The 23,292-nt window shown below is 33.6% G+C and overlaps 2 protein-coding genes across 3 annotated transcripts in view; one reads left to right on the forward strand and one right to left on the reverse strand.

Moving 5' to 3' along the window:
* LOC145255790 (serine/arginine-rich splicing factor 6-like) overlaps positions 1 to 23,292 on the forward strand; it is a 563,981-nt gene that overhangs the window by 198,979 nt on the left and 341,710 nt on the right. The gene's annotated exons all lie outside the window — the stretch shown is intronic.
* The window catches only part of LOC145255784 (F-box only protein 21-like), an 83,449-nt gene that overhangs the window by 32,027 nt on the left and 28,130 nt on the right, over positions 1 to 23,292 (reverse strand). For both annotated transcript variants that reach the window (XM_080114456.1, XM_080114455.1), the window contains exons 2-5: positions 18,363 to 18,605; positions 13,708 to 13,835; positions 4,156 to 4,308; positions 1,148 to 1,278 (exon numbers count right to left, since the gene is read on the reverse strand). In XM_080114456.1, the coding sequence (XP_079970582.1) occupies positions 1,148 to 1,278; positions 4,156 to 4,308; positions 13,708 to 13,835; positions 18,363 to 18,454 (504 nt within the window). In that variant the 5' untranslated portion in view covers positions 18,455 to 18,605. The remainder of the gene's footprint in view (positions 1 to 1,147; positions 1,279 to 4,155; positions 4,309 to 13,707; positions 13,836 to 18,362; positions 18,606 to 23,292) is intronic.

The following is a 23,292-nucleotide window of genomic DNA, read 5'->3' on the forward strand; positions in this document are numbered from 1 at the left end:
GCTGAACAACAACAATTAGAATAATCATTATCAGTAGCAGCAGGGAGATGATGATGGCTCAGTGGTTAATGATGCAGACTGACAACCTGGGTGTGCCAAGTTCAAACTCTGTTCCTTATAGATAAACAATTTGATTTGGGAATGTTGGCAACCTTCATGTGGTCCCTCCCGTAAGTACCTGATATCCTTTTAGAAAGAACTCCAAATAGAATGACATTGGACAAATGAATGCCAACAAAAATCATCATGATCGTGAATGCTCAACAAACAAACTGATAATCTAGGTATATCAAGTTCGAATCCAGTTCGTTCCACAAAAACACTTTCACTTATGATGTTGGCAACCTTCATGTGGTCTCTCTTGTAAGCACCTGATATCTTTCTAGAAAGATATTTGGAAAACCAATACCCACAATAATCGTCTGTTTCATGCAAGATGAATGATACTAAACAACCATAACAATCATCAGCATCAGCAATTCCTGACCTTTGTACAAAAGGGAAATACTTGAACAACATTAATGACTTCGCTAAGAACAAAGTGTAGTATCTGTTCTGATACTGTACTTCACTTTTTCTGTCCTCAGTCAGTGGAGGAGAAATCCTTCTAGGTTGAGACAATTTTTCTTCTTGGGGAGCTGGATTTTCCTCCCATTAAAAACCAAACTTGTGTGTAACTCTGCCCTCGTGGGGAGGCAAGTAAATAAGAACACTAACGACTTGTTTCGATATATGTTACTGTTTCATTTAAAAATTATCAGTCTATTTGCTGAAAGGGCAACGATCAATATCACGATCATAGGAACACTAAGAATAACACTGACTTTTTTTTCAACTTTCTGTCTTGCAATATCAAATCGATTCACAAATAACTGTACACTTTAAGCAAACACAAACCATTTTTTAAATTCAGGATTGATGGTGGCTAAGTAGTTAACAACACGGAGTTCATTCCACAGAAACGCTTCCATTTAGGGATGTTGGCAACCTTTCCGTAATCCCTCTTCTAAGTTCCCAATGTCTTTCTTTTGGGGAAAACAAATGCCAACAATTCATTCATACGAAAACAAATGGATCAAAACAAGAGAGAGGGAGATATACATTTCAGCTAGATCCAAAGCAGGATCTGAATGTTATTGATGCTTACCTTGTCGATGTCGAGAAGATCCATAGAAGTGTATTCTCCTGCATAGCAGACGTGTTTCTTATACAAAACAATGTTGATGGCCATCAATATATCATGCGTTTCTCTGGAATTCCATAAATGAGTTTCAGTAACTTAAAAAAAAAATTTAAAAAATATAAAAGAAAGGGTGATTTAATTTTGTTTGAACGATTGTGTGTAATAGGTAAGCATTCAAGATCACCATCAGAGCAGAATGCGATGAAAAGAAACTTTTTAGCTCATTAAAAATGGTGTTATGTTGCTGGTATTTGTTAAATATTGATAGAGTAAACTTTTTAGCTCATTAAAAATGGTGTTATGTTGTTGGTTTTTGTTAAATATTGATAGATTAAACTTTTTAGCTCATTAAAAATGGTGTTATGTCATTGGGTTTTTTTTTGTTAAATACTAATAGACTAAACTTTTTAACTCATTAAAAATGGGAAAAAGTTATAGATCATTGACCTAGAATGAGTGCTTTATGCCAAACTAGTGCCTGGCCTTGCCTGATCATAAAATATACTTAAATATATTTTAATTTATGCATATTTGTATATATTATTACAGAGCCAATTCTGTAAAAATGACTTGGATGCCATTAGCTAAAATCAAACCCAAAACATTTAGTGCTCCAGTCACGTTCATTACCATTTGAGCTATCGACAGATAAGAAAGATTTAAAATTAAATGATCTGAATGAATTTGCACATGTGCAAAAGTAACAGAGATATGTTGGCAAATTGAATCGAGATGACGAATGATGTCATGTTTTTTGAGCCAAGGAAAAAGAAGGTTTTTAAATCAGTCTGTCTGTGGAAAGAGACCTCCAATAATGGGGGTTACAATACAAGACGCACCATTGATAATAATGTAGAAAACTTTGATAACTGCTAAGAGCGAAATGTTAACTCAATATCTCTACCTGCATGTCATTATTTCAATTTATAAATTAATTAAATAATTAGCTAAAAAAGAATAAAAAACAGTCTCTTTCTGACGTGCAAGATGAGATGGTGAATGATGTCATGTTTTCTGAGCTGAGAGAAAACAAAGGTTTTCAAATCAATTGTGTGTGGAAGCAGGTATGAGACATACCGCCGATAATGCTGTAGAAAAATAACTTGGAATATTGCCAAGAGTGAAATAAGATCTTTGTTCACAAATCATCCATGTCAGTTAAGAAGTTAACTAGATAATTAACTCAGAAAACTATGTTTCTATTTCCAGAGTCAACTAAATCGCACCCCTTCACAGTAGAGATCCCTAGGTGTAAGAAAGCATTCTATTTCAATAGTTTCTTCCCCAGAACTGCTAGACTTTGGAACTCCCTTCTGGGATTCTGCTTCCCAAACTGTACTGACATGCAGAAGTTCAAGAGTAATGTGAACAGACATCTTGCTACTCATCTCCCCTCATAATACCCCCGCAACTTATGTCCCCGATAGTAGCCCCCTACTTCAAAGTGGCACTGTGCCTTATTTGAGGTGAAAATGAAATAATAAAAAAAAAAATTCTCCCCCAAATAAAACCTTTAAGAAACTCTTGGCGAACGTCTCTATATTTCTTTCAGCAATGAAGTTTTATTGGTCTATCTAAATCTAAACTGACAAGACAATCGATGATTAACTATAGAATGCAGTGGTAACTAGAAGAAGGATCATGTGACAGCAACAATTCAATGAAGAATCGAAGCAATGAGGAGCAATCATAAAAGACCCACATATGTATTAGTGTTGAGACAATTACTCAGAATCAGAAAAATCGGGACATTTTGGCATATTGGAATCCGTATCAAAATTGGAAGATTTCTTTCCTATTTGCCGATACCAAAAACAATTTTTTTTAACTGTTATTTTATCTTTTTTTCCCCCATTTTTATGTTTGTTTAAAGCTGAAGTTTCCATTGCCAGTATTAATGATAAAATGTTTTGTTTTTTTTTGTAAATTTTTATCTTAAACTGCCAGTAAAGCTAAAATCTATTAGTGTATTTTTTTTTACATTTGCGAAAACATATTGAATGCATTCTTATGTTAACACAAAAATAATGAAAAAATAATAAACAACAACTGTATAGCTAAATATTTAGATGTTTTAAAAGAATAAGAATCAGTAATTGTATCGGAATCAGGAAAATATTGGAATCCTTCCATCTGGTGAGAAGCTGCTAAAAACCTTACCTTGATAGAGTTCAAAATAGACTTTGTAGCCTAGTAAGGGATGCCCTTTTCTTTTCCCTGCAACCTCTTTCTCACAGAAGAGACGCTGCGAGCCTGTCTCTGCTTTATCATTATTTTCATAGCCAGTGCTCATCTGAGCTCTAATCTATGCCCCCCCCTGCCAAACTTTCACAAGGAAAACTCGTCTTTCTGAAACCACTATCAATAGTTTCCCCCACTCTTTATCTTTTTTTTTTTTTTTTCACGGTGGTCACCACTTATCAAGGCCACTCAGGGATAAGGGTTATTGCAAGTACAGTACGTTAGTGTGGAGATTTAATGAAGTGTCTACTTAAGGGGGCGGTTCATCAGGAATTTGTTTACGTTGGACTTGAAGACATCCAGGTTGTAGTCAGGTGGGAAGCAGGCAGACGGAACAGAGTTCCACAGGCATGCAGTTCTAAGAAAGAAGCTGTGCTTAAACCTAAACATGGATTCCATAAACAAGCTTCTTTCTAAGAATTGCATGCCTGGGGAATTCTTCTGTTTGCCGGCTTTACAACTGACTACAATATGGTCATCTTCAAGTCTAATGTAAACAAATTTTTTTGATGAGCCGTCCCCTTAAGTAATCCAATTTACTAAATTTCCACTACTAATGATTATTATGATAATTGTCCCATTGACTACCGTACACTCATTAACCCTTATCCTCGAGTGGCCTTTGAGCCTTGATAAGTGGTGACTCCTTTATAATATATATATATAAGACATTTATTTGATTTATTTTGAGAAAACTTTACAAAAGTATAAAAAAAATTTAATTTACTCACGATCACAGATGCCGCGCTTGATGACAGGATGATCAGGGCAATATTTTACGAGCTCCTTGATTACTTCTAAAGCAAGGTTATCCAATTTCTGGGAGATTCTTTCAATATTTGATGACTGTTCGTATGAATGCCAATCATGAACCAATATTGTTCCTATAAATTAAAAAAAAATTCTATTATAAGAGCTAATATTATAAAATACATTTATGGTCCTGTAAGGGTCTGGAAATAAGATTCAGTAATTAGTAGAAACATAATATATTGAACAGAAAAGCAAATGGAACAAATGAAAAGTGTGTGTATACATCAGTCCGACTGAGTGCAAGATTTGTGCAAAATTACAGACATGGTCTTGTGGTCTTTATAGTCAGTAGAAGAGTTGTAAGATTGAGTGCCATAAAAATATGTTTACAGAATTGATGATATGAGAAGTTTTGGAGAAAACATCTTTTCAACATTTAAATTATATCGGCAGCTTAAAATATAAAATGAATCTCTCAAAAAAAAAAAAAAAAAAAGACTTCCCAATTAAAAAAAATGAATCTGTCAAAAAAAAAGTTTGATTAATCCTTCAAATAAAAAATGAATACATCAAAATGAATCTCTGAAATGTTTGGAAAAAAAAATTGAATTTCCCAAAAATTTTGTAAAAAATTTAATCTAATATATAAAAGGCTATATATGTCTGTCTGTCTCCATATTTTCAAACTATCTCCTCCGACAGAAAGTTGTAAAAGTTGCAGAGAGGTGCTAGGGGCCTCAAATGATTGGATTTTTTACAGACTATTCTTTTATGGGTTGTTAGCTGATTAAAATAGGTTTTAAGGGGTCAAAAAGGAGTCAAAATTGAAAAAAAAAAAAAAAATCGTTATACATTTTGTACATCCATCTTAGTTTATTTTTAATTTTTAATCAGTTCATATACACGACAGGTTGTAATGTCACCAGCTTTGAATGCTACAGTTTTGCTTTCGATTTTAGCTAAATAGTTTTCTTATTACTTTTGAAATCACGACTCTTTAGTAATATATACGAAATCTGGATAAATTAAAATATCATATTTAAGCGTATTTTATGCCGAGGCAAATCCAGCCCCCCTTCCCTCCACTAGTGATGATAATAATTGGTTTAATGTCTGTTTTATGTTACCATGTGTCAAATTGTTTTATAAAATTGACTTCTACAGCAACCTATGTATGGTCAGGTCTATCTCCCAGTTCGTTTTTTAATCACATCCTTCAATGTTTTCCTTGGCTTTTCCCTGTAAACTGAACTTGCTACCTCAACTGTTCTACACCTACTAACCAAAGAATTCTCATCCATTTTTTTCACATCAAAGCTTATTCTTTTGCCTAGATTTAATTTTCCTCTGAGGTCATCAGAACTAAGCCTATCTTTAAGATTCACATCACATTCATCATATCATTTCTCTCCATGCAATGCATGTCCTCAATCCTCACTGGTCAGATTTCACTTCAATACATCATCACACAACAAAAACATGACTAATAAACTTTTCCTACTGCTGGTGATAAGGTCTCTTTCAGGTTTGGTTTGTTCGATAACCAACAGATAATGAAGATAGTTAAGTATCCTTGGTAGAGAGTTAGGTCATAGTGCTTTTTTGATCAGCACTTCCCCAGTTGATAGTACTGGAGGTCGAACTAACTCAGGAGTAACAACTTGAGAAGCTTCTCCATCAGCATTCACTTAATGTTAGGCTGTACTCAAGTTTTTTTCTGCAGTAGTAATACACTGCTGGTTAGTAATGGTAGAAGTTTCCAAAAATTAACTGCATCCACTTCTAATTCTTGCATTCACACAAGCTCCAGCTCCAAATTTTATTCTTTTCTGGTATTTTTTTTTTTTTCAAATCGGTAATAAAGTTTTTTGAAGTTTTTATACTAACATGAGTGTAGACCATTTTCATGTTTTTCTTCATAACGTTAATAAAGTTAGGCGTGTGTATATGTTTGTATATTTGTATGTACGGCACAATCATGTTGACACACCGGTTCTCGCCAGATCACCGAAGTTAAGCAACATTGAGCTGGTCAGTACCAGATGGGTGACCATTTGGGAAGGTGAGGCAAGGCGCTGTGTGTATTGCGAGATAAAATACTAGGTTGAGAAACTGGCGTGCTCTCTCCTTCTCTCGGCTGCGGCCACACTGGATGATGGATGTATGTACAGGATTAATTTCTAAACTACTTAACTGATCATCATTAATTTCGGAACACAGTTGCTAGGTGTAAGGAGTTCAAATGTGGGATCTATTCAGTTTAAATCAGAGATGGGTAGTCAAAAAATTTCCTCCGTGAAAATTCAAATACCTCTGATTTTTGTGAAATTTTAACAATAGGTATTAGACATTATTAGACATTTCCTAAATTTCAATACCTTTGGAGCATTTTTATTTGGACGTTTTTTTTTTTTTTGAGGTATAATATAGGCACAACCTTTCATCTGAAAATTGAAATATTTAAGATTTGTACTGAATTTGATCCACAGTTATTAGGCACCAGTTAAGTGAAATTCACCAAATTTCAATTTCTTCTTAAAACCCTCTTAAATTTTAGACATTTTTCTAAAATTAAAATCATGAAATGGATTTTGATCAAAATTAGAATAAGGATTCTAGACATAAGGTTTAGTCATATTATATCTTGATTTTAATTTTAATCATAAGGGAATATAAAAGTGATGCAAAATTGTTCTGTTTGGGGAATTAATTTTATCTGTCCTGGAATGAGTATCATTCTTTTAGTTTAGGGATAAACGCTTTCATCAGCCAGCCCTGTAACACTTTCATTCCCTATAGTTTGGAGTCCAAAGGATTGATTGCTGGTCGTAAGATCTCTTTCAGGTTTGGTTTGTTTGGTAACCAACAGATAATAAAGATCTGTAAGTATCCTTGGTAGAGGGTTAGGTCATCATGCTATTTTGATCAGCACTTCCCCAGTTGATAATACTGGAGGCTGAACTTACTCTGGGGTAACAACTTGAGAAGCTTCTCCATCAGCATTCACTAAATGTTAGGCTATACTCAAGTGCCATGTTACACATGAATGTGTATCCTTTGTGGTACTTCTGGCATGGATATTATATGAAAATATCATATGAAAGCGTATTTTAATGGTCTGCTAGTCTTAGTAGAAAGGTGAGTCTGTAATGCTAATGTTTCGGTTTTAGGTTTGTAGTTTTATTTTGTCTTGAATTTTTCACTGTCAGTTAAAAGTAGGCATCCCAAACTATTTTTTTTTTTAATATACCAAAAAACTTTTTCAGATATGCATATATAATGCTGCAAGATATTTATTTATTATTTATTTTTATTTTTTTTAAATAAAAATCGCTTCAGACAAGGCATAAGGTCATTTGATGTAAGGAGCTAAGAAAAAAAAATAATACTTCAAGATAAAATCCAGCCAATGATAAGTGTGAGATGGAGAGATTCTGACTTTGAAAATACAAATTGTTCTCCTTTTGTCAGTGTTGTGGAGGAACTACCCATGCTACCTACAAATGAACAGATACATGCACAATAAATACTAGAAGACAAGGCCTTAATGCAGATTCGATATCTGGTGGACCAACATACATTTTACTATTCTATTTCCGTGTTCTGTTTTCCTTGTGGCCCTTTAAAAAGTGTTATAACAGCCAGAAACATCGCTCATGGAAGGTGAGGATTAAAGGACAAAATAATACCAAATGTATCTTAGTTAATTTGGTAATACGCTTCTGTTACAGATAATATATAAGAAACATGTCACATTTTTCCATTATTTGGTTGAAGATACCGGGAAGATCCTTTATGATATAATGTTCAATTAGTACATCCATAAAAAAAACCCTCCCATTTCTAACATATAACACAGACTACAGCCCAATTTGGCAGTTGGTGGGAAAAATAAGTGAAATCTACATCTTACTGAACTTTTTATTTTATAAAGATACAAACCTGAAACTTTTATATTTAACTAATTTGAGGATGGATAATCAATAATAAAATAAAATAAAAACAATTGTTTTCTTAGTAATTTTGGAAGATTTTGTGGCGTTATCCAACTTTTATCATGAAAAAGAAACAAAAAATTATTATCATTTACAAAAATTGTCTCCCTTGAATATCAAGGGAGATAATCGTCATCACATTCGGTTTAAAGTCTGTTTTACCACCACCACCACCAAGAGAGTAGGCCAGTGAACATGACAGTGTAACGTCACTTCCTGATCAACTTGTAGGTATAGAAAGTTTCCGGTGTTCAATAACTAACAGGCATACAAAAATATTATGTATGTTCTTCTAAAGAGGAAGAACAATTCTCCATTTGGATAGTAATTCTGATAATTGCACATTGGGATAATTTTAATCTAACAAAATATAGTAAGTGAACTCATTTTTGAAATTTTGTTTCTTTCAGAAAAAGGCAAATATTTCATTTTATTTATTTTTTTTACTGCAAAGTAAACAATTTTTATATAATATTTTTCAGTCCGTTCTTTTACTAATAAATAAAACTTTTCACTGAGTATTTCCAAATATTTTAAAGCTAGCATTTTTCACAACAGTGTTTTTTTGGGTTTTTTTACGATCGATGAATTTTCAATATTTTAGCACTGGGCGTAATTTATTTCTTTGAAATATATTTAAAACTCTAAGTTTTTGTTTTTTATAACATTTTAACTGTAAATAATTTACATGACTGAAACGGGAAATGAAATAGGAAATTTTTATTCTCTCCCGAGATATATGAACAACACAAATTAATTAAAAATTCAGAGTTTGTTTTACTATACACATAGATTCGAAAAAGTTGTCAAAAAACAAATATATACAAATAAATGTTATCAAAGGCAAGATAAGTTACTTTTCTACCAAGCTGGATAATTTTTTAATGTTTTTATTTAATGTAAAGTGTTTATTCAGCTTGAAAAACATAGTGTTTACCGATGTATTTGAAAAATGCAAATGACGGTATGCTTGCTGTTGCACACGATAAGTTTGGGAAAACGGGTTTAAACAAAAAATTATACAAAATACTGTTTGCTCAATATATGTTACCATGACATAGGAGGACATATATTCGGTGGGTTTCTAACAGTATTTTGTATAATTCATTTTCCCAACTTTGTATAACTCATTTTCCCAAACTTACTGAGTTCAATAGCAAGCATGCCGACATTTTTCTTTTTAAAATATATCGATAAACATGGTATGATTTTCGAAGCGATTACACATTTTAAAGTGAGTAAAATCACTAAAAACCTTTCCAGATAGGTAGGAGAGTAACTTATCTTGCCTTTGATAACATTTGGTATATATTTGATTTTTTACTACTTTTTCGAATCTATATGTATAGTAATATAAACCCAATATTTTCTTGGTTTATCTTATAAATAGATGTTGTTTGTACTGACTGTGCTGAAATATTATTTAATAAGCTATTTTTAATGGGGAGGGGGTGGCTTTCTAACTATTCTGCACTTTCACCTAATAATTTAATGAAAAAAAGGGAGGGGGGTCCTATACATATAGATTTGAAAAAGTTGTAAAATAAAAAACAAATATATAACAAATAAATGTTATCAAAGGCAAGAGAAATTACTTTTCTATCTGACTGGATAAGTTTTTAGTGTTTTTATTTAATGTAAAATGTTTATTTGGTTCGAAAATCAGTGTTTATCGATATATTTGAACAAGAAAAATGGTGGCGAGCTCGCTGTTGAATATGTTAAGTTTGGGAAAATAAGTTCAAACTAAAAAAACTATACAAAATATTGTTAAAAACTCACTGAATATATGTTACCGTGACATAGGCTGACATATATTGAGTGTGTTTCTAATATTATTTTGTAATACAAACCATTAAATTTTTATGGTATCTTTTTTTTGGGGGGGGGCGGGTTTACTATACACAGATTCTAAAAACTATACAAAATAAACATGTTACATTAAATAAAAACACTAAAAACATATCCAGTTAGGTAGAAAAGTAATTTATCTTGCTTTTGATAACATTTATTTGTTATATATTTGTTGTTTGACAACTTTTTTAAATCTGTGTACAGTAATACAAACCCAAAATTTAATTTAACTTGGAAATAATATTTAAAATACACGTGCATACACTGCACAAGCACTCTTGTTATTATCATAATAATAATAGTAATAATAAAAACTGGTGTAGATGACATCGACTGGCGCCACACCAACTAGTTGTGAAGAGTCAGGGAGGATGGAAAGACCGAGGTGGGAGAGTACTAACCAAATCTCCACTGAAAGTGTGCAGTTCAAATCTGGTACCCCAGGAAACACCAATGGCCAATGCCAACGAGAAATCAGTGATAACGGCTGTTGCGATAACATGCAATCATCAGCACAAGTCGTCAAGAGATGGAGAACACTGGAAATCTGGGGAGACTTGTTGTCACTTGGTCTTTAGGGAACACCACAGGTTACTGCCAGTGAGTGATCACTGATGATGGCCTGTGAAACAACTAACATGCTACACTTTTTGATGAAAAACATGGGGAAAAAAACGGACGTAGAACAGAAAACCAAAACTTTAAATATAATTTCTATATTTTAAGTAATAGTTATTTAAATATTTCAACATATAATCTTGTGGGGAAAATCCAGCTTCCCAATAAGGGGCACTATGGATAAGAACAAAAATAATTTCAGTCGTGAAAGATTTCTCCTCCACCGACCAAAGACAGAAAAAGGTGAAGTGTAGCATCAAAACAGATACTACACAGTGATCTTGTTCCGAAGGCCAAGAAATGTTTGTGTTTAATGTTTCTTTAATTGTTTGTTCCCTAAATTCATAATTCAGTTTTATCATTATTAGATTGTATATTGCTTTAAAATTACATAATTTTACATAATATTTATATTTTATATTGTATAAAGTTCAGTTTCATTATTAATCGAATTGGGTTCCTTTTATTTTCTTTTTTAACATGTTTTAAATCTTTTTAAAAATGCCCTCATATAGTATCCAACAGTGATAGTTTAACAAATCTTACCTACATTGCCAGCAGGCATTTTTCAGTTAACAGGCCTTCTATATCTCAGTGGTCGTGGTTTTACAAGCATGTATACGCTGGATGTCTTTTAGAAATTGATTTCCAAACTAACCTTTTTTTTCTTTTTTTTTTTAATCTCAAACAAGGCACAGTGCCACTAAGTTGTAAGGAGCTACTATTTATGATTAGACTTGCAGGGATATTATGTAGGGAGTTAGGCAGCAGAATGTTTGTTCATATTACACTTCAACTTCTGCATCTCAGTACAGTCAGAGAAGCAGGGACCCAAGAGGGAATTCCAAAGTCTAGCAGTTTGTGGGAAGAAGCTATTTGAGTAGAAGGCTTTACAGCATCTAGGGATATCTATAGTGTAGGGGTGGGATTTTGCTATTTGCCAGGTTTGCTGTAGATATTTACACTAAAGGGGTACTAGCACTTTGAGTTCGTCAGAGCACTTTCCATTAAAATACCAGTAAAATAGGCACAGGGATACCACATTTTGGCGATGGGACAAGGTTGAAGTTTAGTTGATAGTGCAGGACCTATTAGGTTTGCGAATCTTCTTTGAACCCTGTATAGGAGCAAGAAACTAGTGGTACATGTACAAACCTAGATGTGGCAACAATACTCTATGCATAGGTGAATAGTGGCTTTGTAGAGATACAGGATACTCTTAAGTGTGAATAACCTTCTAGCATAGTAGAGAGAGCCCACCTTTCTCATGGCAGCTATGGCAATTACCTTAATGTATTTGTTCCAATTCATGTTGTTCATGAATGTGAAGCTTAGCAACTTTAGGAAAGTACTTTTAGGCAGTTTATCATTAGCCATAGGTTGAGAAGATTTCTGGTGATTACAAAAAGAAATAAGCTTACTCTTGGCAGCATTTATTATATGTCCCTGACTTTTTAAAAATAAATGTTTTCATATTAAAAAAAAAAAATGTTTATTTGCAAAAACATTGTTACAATTAATATTGGCTGTAAAATATTTTTTAACAAATCTAAATGAATTAAATAAATGGATATGAAATTAAATGTGTGTTTAAATAAATGGAAAAGAAAATTAGCACAGTTACAAGAATATAAATTTTTAACATACAGTAAATAAAATGAACTACATGCATCCAATAGATGATATTGCCAAAAAGATTGTTTTCAAATTAAGTAAAAAAAATGTAATTTGGCAGTGTTTTCAAATTACTTAACACTCTTTACTTCTAAATCTAATGTTATGACCCTTTAGGTTGTGATCATAGCATAGTATTTGTGTTAACTGTGGCAAGCAGAGCCAAGGATCAAAACATTATTATTATTATTATTAATTGATTCGAGCGACGGCTGGTCGCTGGATCAATTATTATGATTAGAAAAATAAACAATTAAATTGGGAAGAGATGATTGACATATAATATGATAAATTGCAAAAGTAATGTGAAAATAGAAAATAGATGTAAACATTATTTTTGGGTTTGCATAAACAAATATCTAGATTGGAGTTACATTAGGTTGGTCTGAGACACGTAATGATGTGACATAAAGAAACACGTGATGTATGTAGATTTGGGGAGATTCTAGTCAGTCGTTAGCTGGAAATTAGAGAAAATGGACGACTTAAGATGACGTGGGAAGCAGTGTCACTTTGGACAGCCAAGATGTAAAGAACATGTAATCTCTGAAAATGCCGGCCAGATAAATGTTCATAAATAATTCAGGTATATGTTGTGCTATTTACATCTGTTAAAAAGCACTGTTGTCTACAACTGTTTCGATACGTCCACGTCAATCGTTTCCTGTTAGAAATGTTGCATAAATGTTAAAATATACACACTAGATGATCAACTAAATAATACGACGTATATGCATACACGCATATATTTACACATACACGAATATACAGATAAATTATAAAATCCAACTATTAAACATGTATGTCGTTATGGAATAGATTCACATACAACATATGACATGTTTTATAATATCTATCTCCCACTGACTATACAACATAAGCACTTTCAAAACTGACACTCGTTTAGATTTTTTTTATTTTTATTTTTTTTAATTACATTTTCACCCCAAACAAGGCACATTGCCACTTTGGTGTAGGGGGCTACTATCAGGGGCAACAACTACTGAGGTACTATGTAGGGATTTGGGCAGCAAGATGTCGGTTCACGTTGCACTTGAACTTCTACACGTCAGTACAGTTGGGGAAGCAGGGACCTGGAATCGAATTCCAAAGTCTAGCAGTTCTGGGGAAGAAACTACTGGGGTAGAAAGATCTTTTACATCTAGGGATCTCTACAGTGTGGGGGTGGGATTTTGCAGCCTGTCGGATCTGTTGAGGATGTTCACGTCGTGGGGGCACAAGTGCTTGCAATTCGTCAGAGCATTCACCATTAAAATAAAATTGGTAAATATGCAATTTTGATGATTGCAGAAAGAATTGTGAATTTTATTAACAATTCAATGGCTGACATGTTTTGGTGGTTCACTATGTAATAATAAAAATAATTACCTATTTCCAGTCTTTGTGCATAAATTGGTAGCGCCATGTATTCATCCCAGGCTTTTCTTAGAACTCGGTGTCGAAGATGCAGCAGAAGTTTACCAGAATAATATTGTTTCGTAAGAGTTTCGTCTTCTCTGAAAAATTAGAAATGATAACTTTTTGTTTCAGAATTTTTTTAGATGTGTTATGATGATAAACTATGATCAAGGGGAGATAACTCCTGTTCTGTTTCAGGCTGAATTACCGCCTTCCTTTTAACTGTTAGGTGAGTTTCTCTCTCCTCCATATACAAAGTAACTTAGTATAAATCCGGTTTCACTATCTCTTGCCAAGGGCAGATAACCATCACTCAATTTCCGGAATTGAATGATGATAAACAAATGTTTCACACTCCAATATTTTTATCGTCATCGAAATCGGTGAAATGGAGATCCATCGCAGTGCATCGGGACAAAGCTTCACATGCCTCCTTGTAGTCTACATTGCACTGCAGAGAATCTATTGTTGATTTTATAAAATTATTTTTATATACAGGGTGAAACGATAAGTTTCGCCCTAAAGAAAACAACATCACAGCTTTATTTTAGAACTTTTATTGAAAAAAATCAATTCGGGTAACTTGATTATGTAGTAGAGCTGACATTTATTCAATGTAGCTCCCGTCAGCCTCAATTACCGCCTTGATACAGGTCCAGAACTGGGACCATGCCTTTTCCATAAGTGCCAACGGGAGTTCGGTGAATACTCGGCAGATGGCAGCAATCAGACTGGTGTTGGTGTTGCGGGAGATGGTGATGTTCCCAACATATGATCAAACGAAGTAGTCCAGCGAATTCAGATTAAGGGAAGAGGGAGGGGGCAGTGAGAGAAGGCTACAAAGTCGTAGCACTCTTTCTGAAGCCACGCCTGGATCTTTTTGGACTTGTGGGTTAGTACAGAGTTCTGCTACCACGCACTTTAGTGTTAACTTTCAAGCCAAATCAAAAGATGTGAGGTGGCATAACATGGCCCTCACTTGAAACCATACTAAAGACCATAACTATGGCTAGAAACTTTATTTTTATCACCCTGGGCACATCCCTGTTATTCATAGCAATCTAGCAATGCATTTTGAGGGTGCTGGCAATGGTCCTGTTTTCATAACTTGGATTGGTAGAGAGCATAAGTTGTACAGCGGCGCATCTCTCATCTCACTCGTCAAACATTGTGTCACTTTCAAACATGATAGAAAGCTCCTATCGCTCTTGAGATTTGTACACAACTGGCCAACTAGTAGATGGTTTGCAACAAAAAAAGAAAATCGGTTTTCATCAAACGTAAATGGAATCATGCCATCTTTTCTAGGGAGACAATTTTATCGCTCCAGCAAAAGTCAAGTATCATGCTTCAATAGTGCTTTAAACAGAAACATTCATTTTAAAACGTGCCCCTGTCTTATCTTACTGTGGACTTTATATGCTGGGTCCTTCTGTTTATGCAATGGTAATAACCGAAATTTAATTTTAAAATGAAAAGGTAAAGTAGGATGAGTCAATTGTGCTTTAAACAGAAACATTCATTTTGAACGTGCCCCTGTCATATCAAAGAACCTACTGTTGATTTTATATGCCAGGTTTTTCTGCTTGTGTGGTAATAAAATTTCTCACATGCACTTGTGATGTTAGGCTGTACAAGGTGTTATTTTGCTCAAAATCGCATGTTCCTTCTTTCATTTTTATCGATCATCGATATTTATCAAAGATCTTCTAATACAGAACTTATCTAAGAACACTGTCAGATATATAAAGTACATTTGTGTGAAATTTCATAAAAATCAGCCCAACCGTTTTGGAGTCCATACTAAACAAACATACACAATGTTCTTTTTATATTGGATTGGCAACTAAGTTCTTGCCATTTTTTAAATATATTGTGTTTTGAAAATTTATTTGTTATATTTTATTTTAGTTTGAAGTTATTTCAATTTATTTTCAGATCATCAAAATGGAATGTCAAGTTGAAAAAAATGTGAACTTTTGACACCACCCTAAATAGTTGTTAGTTCTTATTTAATTTTAAAAAAAAAATCTAGATTTCAAAAACGGCAAAAACATCACAACCTAATATGATCAGGCCTCTACATTGCGAGTGAAACAGTCACATTTGCGAGTGATTTTTCCAAGTGGTGACTAAAAATAATGAAACGCTTATCTTTTGCCGATTGTATTTCTGTCATTGACAATTTTCCAAAGCTCACTACTGAGTGAAAAATATCTTTTCAACTTTTTTCATGTGTAAATATATATATATATGTATGTTAAGTTAAATTATTTAAACAAAAGTTTAAGAGAACAATATACTCTTTTTTTAACGAAGGCTGTTTAAAAAGACATCTGAATGAATTAGAACCTTAAAGTATCAATATAAAATTTGTTGTATATTTAGAATTACACTTATTAAAAAATATACAGAAAAATCTTTATGATGTACATACTCGTCACAGAACGAAGATGTCATATTCTAAAAATCATGTGGGTTTGGCTAGTAACTTTTCTATTAGGTTAGTAAATGAAAACATTTAGTTGTCAAAGGTCAACTAAAGATAAATTTATTCATAGAGCCCTGATAATGATAGTTAAATTTTATACTACCTCCGGTCGGAAATAGTTGGTGCAGAATTAAAACTGTCCGCGTTTTAGATTTTGTCATGCACCATTTCAATGTTTTAGGGGGTAACTGGTAGTACTTTAGAGCGTGCTTAATTGAAAAAAGAACAGTTTTCGTTCTAAAAGTCATTTAGAGTTTAATCTATGCACATTACTTTGTTGCCTGCTATATAATCTATTTTTAAAAATACCCGCAGTAGCTATATAAATATGGAAAATGTAGTTGATGCCAATGCGGAAGGTAAAAACAGAAGTGATAAGAGAGAATTGACAAATTCAAGACGAACAGCAGTTCTGCAAGCATTGCTACAAAGGTCTAAAGGGCACATCCTAGAACGAGGTACAATCAAAGATGTTGCCACAAAATTCGGTATAGGAAGAAATACTGTCAGCAGAATTTGGTCACAAGCACTAGACAGTCCGTCCGATATATCGGTGCCAATGGATTTTTTGAGCCGTAAGTTTCTCTGTAGCTGAAAAAAGAAGGACACACAGTTGGCAAAATAAACACCATTCTCTTGAGAAAAAGAACCACTTTGAGGTCTACTGCTCAAGCATGTGGAATACCTAAGACAACGTTGATAGCAAGGATGAAAGATGGCGAAATTTGGGCACATTCAAATGCTGTAAAACCGCTTCTCACGATACAAAACATGAAATGTTGCGTTGATTTTTGCCGTTCGCAGTTGGATTTAAATTGAGGAACTTTTAGAGAAATGTTTGATGTCATACATATTGATGAGAAATGGTTTTACATGACGCAAAATGCAAGGAAATTTTATTTGGGCAAAGATAAACATAACCCTTTAAGAACCACTAAAAGCAAGCGTTTCATTACAAAGGTAATGTTTCTTGCTGCCATGGCTCGACCCCGTAGGGATCCACATCGCAAATGTTACTTTGACAGGAAGATTGAAATTTGGCCATTTGTCAAACAAGAGGCGGCTAAACGTAACAGCAGAAACAGGCCTGCTGGAACAATGGTAACTAAAGTCATGGAGACAATCACAAAAATTCAGATTCGTGAATTTCTTGTTGAAAAGGTCCTTGTTTCCACACGGAACACATGGGCAAGTGGATCCATTGCACAACGAATCATAATTCAACAAGATGATGCTAAGCCACACATACATCCAATGGACTCGGTATTCAAACAATAATCGGAGAGATTAGGGCTGAACATTGAACTGGTTAACCAGCCTGCAAACAGTCCGAATCTGAATGTGCTTGACCTAGGTTACTTCAATATAATCCAATCCATCAAAAGGCTTCAAAGAATATTGATTCATTAATTAAAGCAGTTGAAACTAGCTTTCAAGTATTAGAAAAATCAAAGTTGAACAACATTTTCCTGACATTGCACGAGACAGTGGAACAAATAATTTTGGCTGATGATGGCAACAATTACAGGCTTCAGCATATGTCAAAAACACAGCTAGAAAGAAAAGGAAAACTTCCCACTTCAATTTTGATATCAGAATTGAAAAGTAAATTAACACAATTGAATAAATAGTTAGATGTTTTAGCTTTTTGCATTATTTTTTTTTTATATTTATTTATTGTAAGAATGTATGTACAATCAATTGTCAATTTAATTAAGTATAATTATTTGGTTAACCTGTATTTCCTTTCAAAAGTACTGCCTTATAAAACTTGAAACTTGTATGCACCAAGTATTTCCAACCAAACTGAAAATTTTTGTGCACCAACTATTTCCGACCGGAGGTAGTAGTATAATTGTGCAAATACCACAATGATGAGAACAATGATTTGAATAACCCAAAAAATACATAAATTTTGGCGTACAACCTTTTTGCAACCTAATAGGAGCATACATAATAAAAAATTTTCTGTAATATAATTTTTTAAATATAACTTTTAAATAGTGAGGTGAAACTGAAGAGTTACCAAGAAAAGTATTCAAATTTCATCATCGATCATCCTCCCAAAACAATGACGAACTATACATACATATAGCCTCCAATTAAAATGCTATATTCAAAGGTATGAACTTACGTTGGGTGTTGGAGAAGTTTCTCGAGATAGTCGATAATGCACTGCTCATGATAAGGATCTTCATCAATAAAATTTGTAAGGCTGAAAAACATCTTTTCCGGCACTTCTTCATATTTGTAACATGTCTCTGCAAGTTTACTTAGGAAGCAGTCAACATTTCTGATGCAAGAAAAATGTGCCTGAAACTTTTTTTTCCAAGAAGTTGGTATCTGGGTGGTAAGCTTTGAATAAAATTCAGGCCAGCTAAAAAGATAAATAAATAAAAGATAATATCAATCTGCATAAAAATTCTAATATCATGTTATTTTATTTGGTAAGTCTACATTTACTGACTTGTATTTCTGCAAAGTTGCCTTGGCATAGCCTGGCAACTTTTGTAAACTTGTCTGAATATGCTGAGTGCCGATCAAATTTTAAAATGCTAGAAAAAAAAAAAAAAAAGAATTATCATATAATGAAGAAAAATGGAAATCTATTATATAAATCTCACCTGTCTGTTTAAATATATGTACCTATTTACTATGCCTCCCCAGAGTTAGACACCAGGGTCATTGTTTAACGTGGAGAAAAGGTACAAAAATAAAAATTGTCTCAGTTGTGAAGGATTTCTCCTCCACCGAAAGAGAACAAGAAATAGAAGTGCAGCATCTGAAGAACAGATACTACACTTTGATCTTGTTTATATATTTTATTGCTTTTAAGATTTTGTAAATACAATTAAGTAAAAAAAACAAAAGATTTTCAAACAACAAAATTAGGCACAAGGCTCTACAAGAAATTGGGGAGGGGAAGGGTTCAGGGTCTTTGTGACTAACGTGACTAAAAGTAATAAATGTAGACTTTGGAGTCTTACTCTTGACTGGCAACATTTACCAAAATACCTCATTCACTCTATGGATCTTAATCTAACTAATAAATCCCCAGCATTTAAGAATCAAAACCATATTTACAATTTATAAACAGTTGTCTGTGTGTTTGTGTATGCATCATTTTTTTAAATTTTTTTTTTTTATTATATTAATTTTGTGTGCGTGTGTGTGTGTGTGCATGTGTGAAAAAATACTACACTTTGATCTTGTCCCGAAGGCCAAGAATTGAATGTTTAAATATATGTATGTATGTATGTTTGTATGCCTGCCTAAAACTTTCGACAGAGGTGACGAATTTTCATGAGATCAGTATCATTTTGAAGCTCAACTTTTCAGATGACAAATATCGAAAAATTGGCTAAAAAAACATTAATTCCTTCACCTTCAAATGGGCAGTTTTCTACAAGGAGGGTCGTTTTTTTTTTTTTTTTGCATCGCCATTTTTACAAGTCATCGTATCGGTTGGAATGACTACTAATTTCAATGTTTCGAACTTCCGGTTGCGTCATGAAGTACGGGTAAAACATCAGGTTTTCTTTCACTTTCTTTTCCACCTTAGAGTCCTGGGTTCGAGCCTGCCTGCCTACTGCCACTTTTTGTTGTTTTTTTTTTGCTCAAAACATACCTCTAAACACCCGGGCAACGCTGGGCATCCAGGCTAGTACAATAAATAAAACATCAACCTACCATAATATTCATGAATAAATATATTTTTTTTATTAATATATATTTTTTTGGCAAGAGATGTTTGTTTTCTTTTAAGTTGAAAGCATCTTTTGGTATTTTTTTTTTTTTTTTTTGTAAGAAAGATTTATTTTTATGTAATTTATGGTGCTTATGCACTTATGTTACTGTACTATTTTTTAAAATAGTATTTTCAAGTTAAATTCAAGTTTTACAATATCTTTTTTTATTATTTTATTGTTAGGTGAAACTGCAGAATAATTACAAAACACCCTCCCTTCCCCATGTTAAGAATGGCTTTCTAAATAATAGCCTTATTATTTCAGCATGGTTTCATAAGTGTATAAGTACCTAATTTATTTATTTTTTTTTGGGGGGGGGGGTCTGTAACACGACTGTTACGCTTCAAACCTCTTTCAGACCCCCACCCATTCGATACTTTCACAAAGGAACAAACAAAAAATAAATAGATAAATCTGAAACAGGGTTTTTTTTTTTCTGTTTCAGCAAAAGTCATTTATTACTGTTACTTTCCAAACAATGCCTGCTTCTCATTTTTATTTTTTTACTCTTCATTTCGTCTGCCATGAGATTAACAAAACCCTGCCATCTCGACACCAGCTTAAAAGTCTCTTCTTGACCACGTGCTGTCCTTATTTCATTTTTCTTGTCACGCAAGCCTGTACACACTTGCTAATTTGCATAGTGCTCAAATGGCTGCCACTGCTGATAATAACTTTGCTACTGCTGCTGCTGTTAATATCTTCAGCTGCTGCTGCTATTTTCACAAGTGCTCAAATGCACTCTGTTACATTTCTTTTTGTTTTTTTTTTCTGTTAAGGTTAGGAGATAGGTTATTTCCTAAGGAACACTTTTGGTTGACTGAATGGCAACTGTTGATGACAAAGATGGATATCCTCTCCACATGATTTATAGTAGCCTTCATCATAGGGTCTACAAAATCATGACTGTGGTTCACCATTAAGTGTTAGAACCCTTCTGATCCTTATTTGTTCTAGGTTTTCCAAAGCAGTTGAATATGACCATGGTCCCCAGCAGAATGTACTTCTTTATTATGGGAAAGGGGTTCTGATGGACGTTTTGTCTCCCTGTTTATAGCCTCGTTTTCGTGTTGACAGTGTAAAGACGAGAAAAATTCATGCATCAAAAGCATGAACCGAAACTGACAAATGAAACAAAATAAATAAAAACATAATTATAATAAAAGAACTTCAGTTATTCTCAATTTTGGATACAAATATTTCTTATTGCTTAAATTTGGAATAAATTCACAATGATTTAAATTTAAAATGTGTAATTATTAAAAAACTTTCTTTCAGTTGCACTTTTATTTTTTCAATTTTGAATAATTTCACATTTAAATAACAACAATGAATTCATGTGTATTTACTTAAAAAAAAAAAATACTATTTTGTTTTATTTTAACTTGTTTTATTTATTCAATTTTGACTAATTTCACAATTTTGAATAAAAAATATATTTAAAATAAAGTGATTTTTATACCGTAAACTGCTTCAGCAATTTCCAATATTTCCCGGAAATTGCTGAAGCAGTTTACTTTATTTTATATATATACTAGCGGGGGTACCCGGCGTTGCCTGGGTGTTTTGAGGTGTGTGTGCTCTTAAATCAAAAAGAAAGAAACCCTGGGGGGATAAAAAAAAAAGTTGGAAAATAAAATGTGAAAAAAACATGACACGTTAACCGAGCGGTCAGCCAGAATGAGTTACTGAAAGATGTTTGAATTTATTTAAGTAAGAAGAGAATTGATAAGTGCCCGCACGGAAGTCGTAGAGTTAACATTTTGTGCAAGCGTTACGACGACGATGACGTAAGCAATAGCTATTTAGCAGTTAACATTTTCTGCAGGACAGTTTTTAATGAGGTCAATAACCCGGTTTGCTTGTTTTTACCTAACTTTGGGGAAAAACAGCTTCCCCGTTTATTAGGGGAGTGTCTCATCTCGAAATGAAAGCAACCATCTGATATAACGATGGTAAGCCAACATTGACCAAATGTTACATCGCTTTCTAGAGACCACTGGCCATGGGCCAGGGATTCGAATCGAGTTTTGCTTTTTTTATACCGAAAAACGAAAGCAATATACGGCGATCCCAAAATGTCAAATATTTAACGTTTCAAAGTCGGGCAAATTAAATAGATGGGCGACCCCTGTTTGTAACTCGTAGAAATTATGATTTCGACGTGATATAAAAGTTTTAAAAATGAGCGACGGCCTCGAGAAGCTGCCGAAAAAAATCCTTTTGCAGACATACAGAAAAAGCAAACATAAATACATACACACATTTTCACTTTTATATATATAGATTTTTGGAGGGGGTGAAGTATATGGAGTCAGTCTAAAAAATTTAAGTTTTTATTTTGTTTCATTTGTCAGTTCTGGTTCACATTTTTGATGTTAATTTTCTCTCTTAAACCATCAACAGAAAAACTAGGCTAGGCTATAAAAATGGAGCCAAAGGTCCATGAGAACCGGAAAAGGTTAGGATTCCAGTGTTAAAATTTGGTATTATCACCAGGAAACCCTCCTTGCTTTTTCTACAAAGAAGTCATAAGTTATTAAGGCCCAGAGGCCATTTAAGGATAATGGTCAATGAGTGTACAGTAGTCAATAGGACAATATCATAGTAATTGTTGGTAGTGGAAATTTGGTAAATTGGATTACTTAAGGAGATGGCTCATCAAAAACTTGTTCATATTGGACTTGAAAACGATCATACTGAAGTCAGCTGGAAAGCAGGGAAATGGAAAAGAGTTCTACATGCGTGCAATTCTAATAAAGAAATGGAATCTACGTTTAAATTTAGGTACAGATAAAGAGTAGGGAAAATTATTGATAGTGGTTTCAGCCAGATGAGTGTTTTTCGTGAAAGTTTGCTGAGGGGAGAGCATAGATTGGAGCTCAGACGAGCACTTGTCATGAAAATAACAATAAAGCAGAGACAGGTTCGCCACGTCTCTTCTGTGAGAAAGAGGTTGCAGGTAAGAGAAAAGAGCATTCCTCACGAGGCTACGAGGTCAGTTTTGAACTCTTGTCAAGGCTTCTAGCAGTTCCTGCCCAGATGTGGCAACAGTACTCCCATCCCTGGACGTACTTAGCTCATACAGGTAAAGAATTGTATCGGCAGTGAAATATCTACTGGAGCAGCAGAATGATCCCACCATTTTTCCAGCGACCTTCGAAACGGATTTGATGATTTGTTTTCTCCTGTTGAATAAGGATTTGACTGTAAAATATTATCAAAGCTTGTCAGATTCATGTTGAATCTTTCTACTAGGCTGTGTGGGTTTGATGAAAGTGTTTCTGTGGAAAGAACTAGATTTGAACTTGGCCC

The sequence above is a fragment of the Euprymna scolopes genome, chromosome 31 (assembly GCF_053919585.1).
Source record: "Euprymna scolopes isolate OS-2025 chromosome 31, ASM5391958v1, whole genome shotgun sequence".
Lineage (NCBI taxonomy): Eukaryota > Metazoa > Mollusca > Cephalopoda > Sepiida > Sepiolidae > Euprymna > Euprymna scolopes.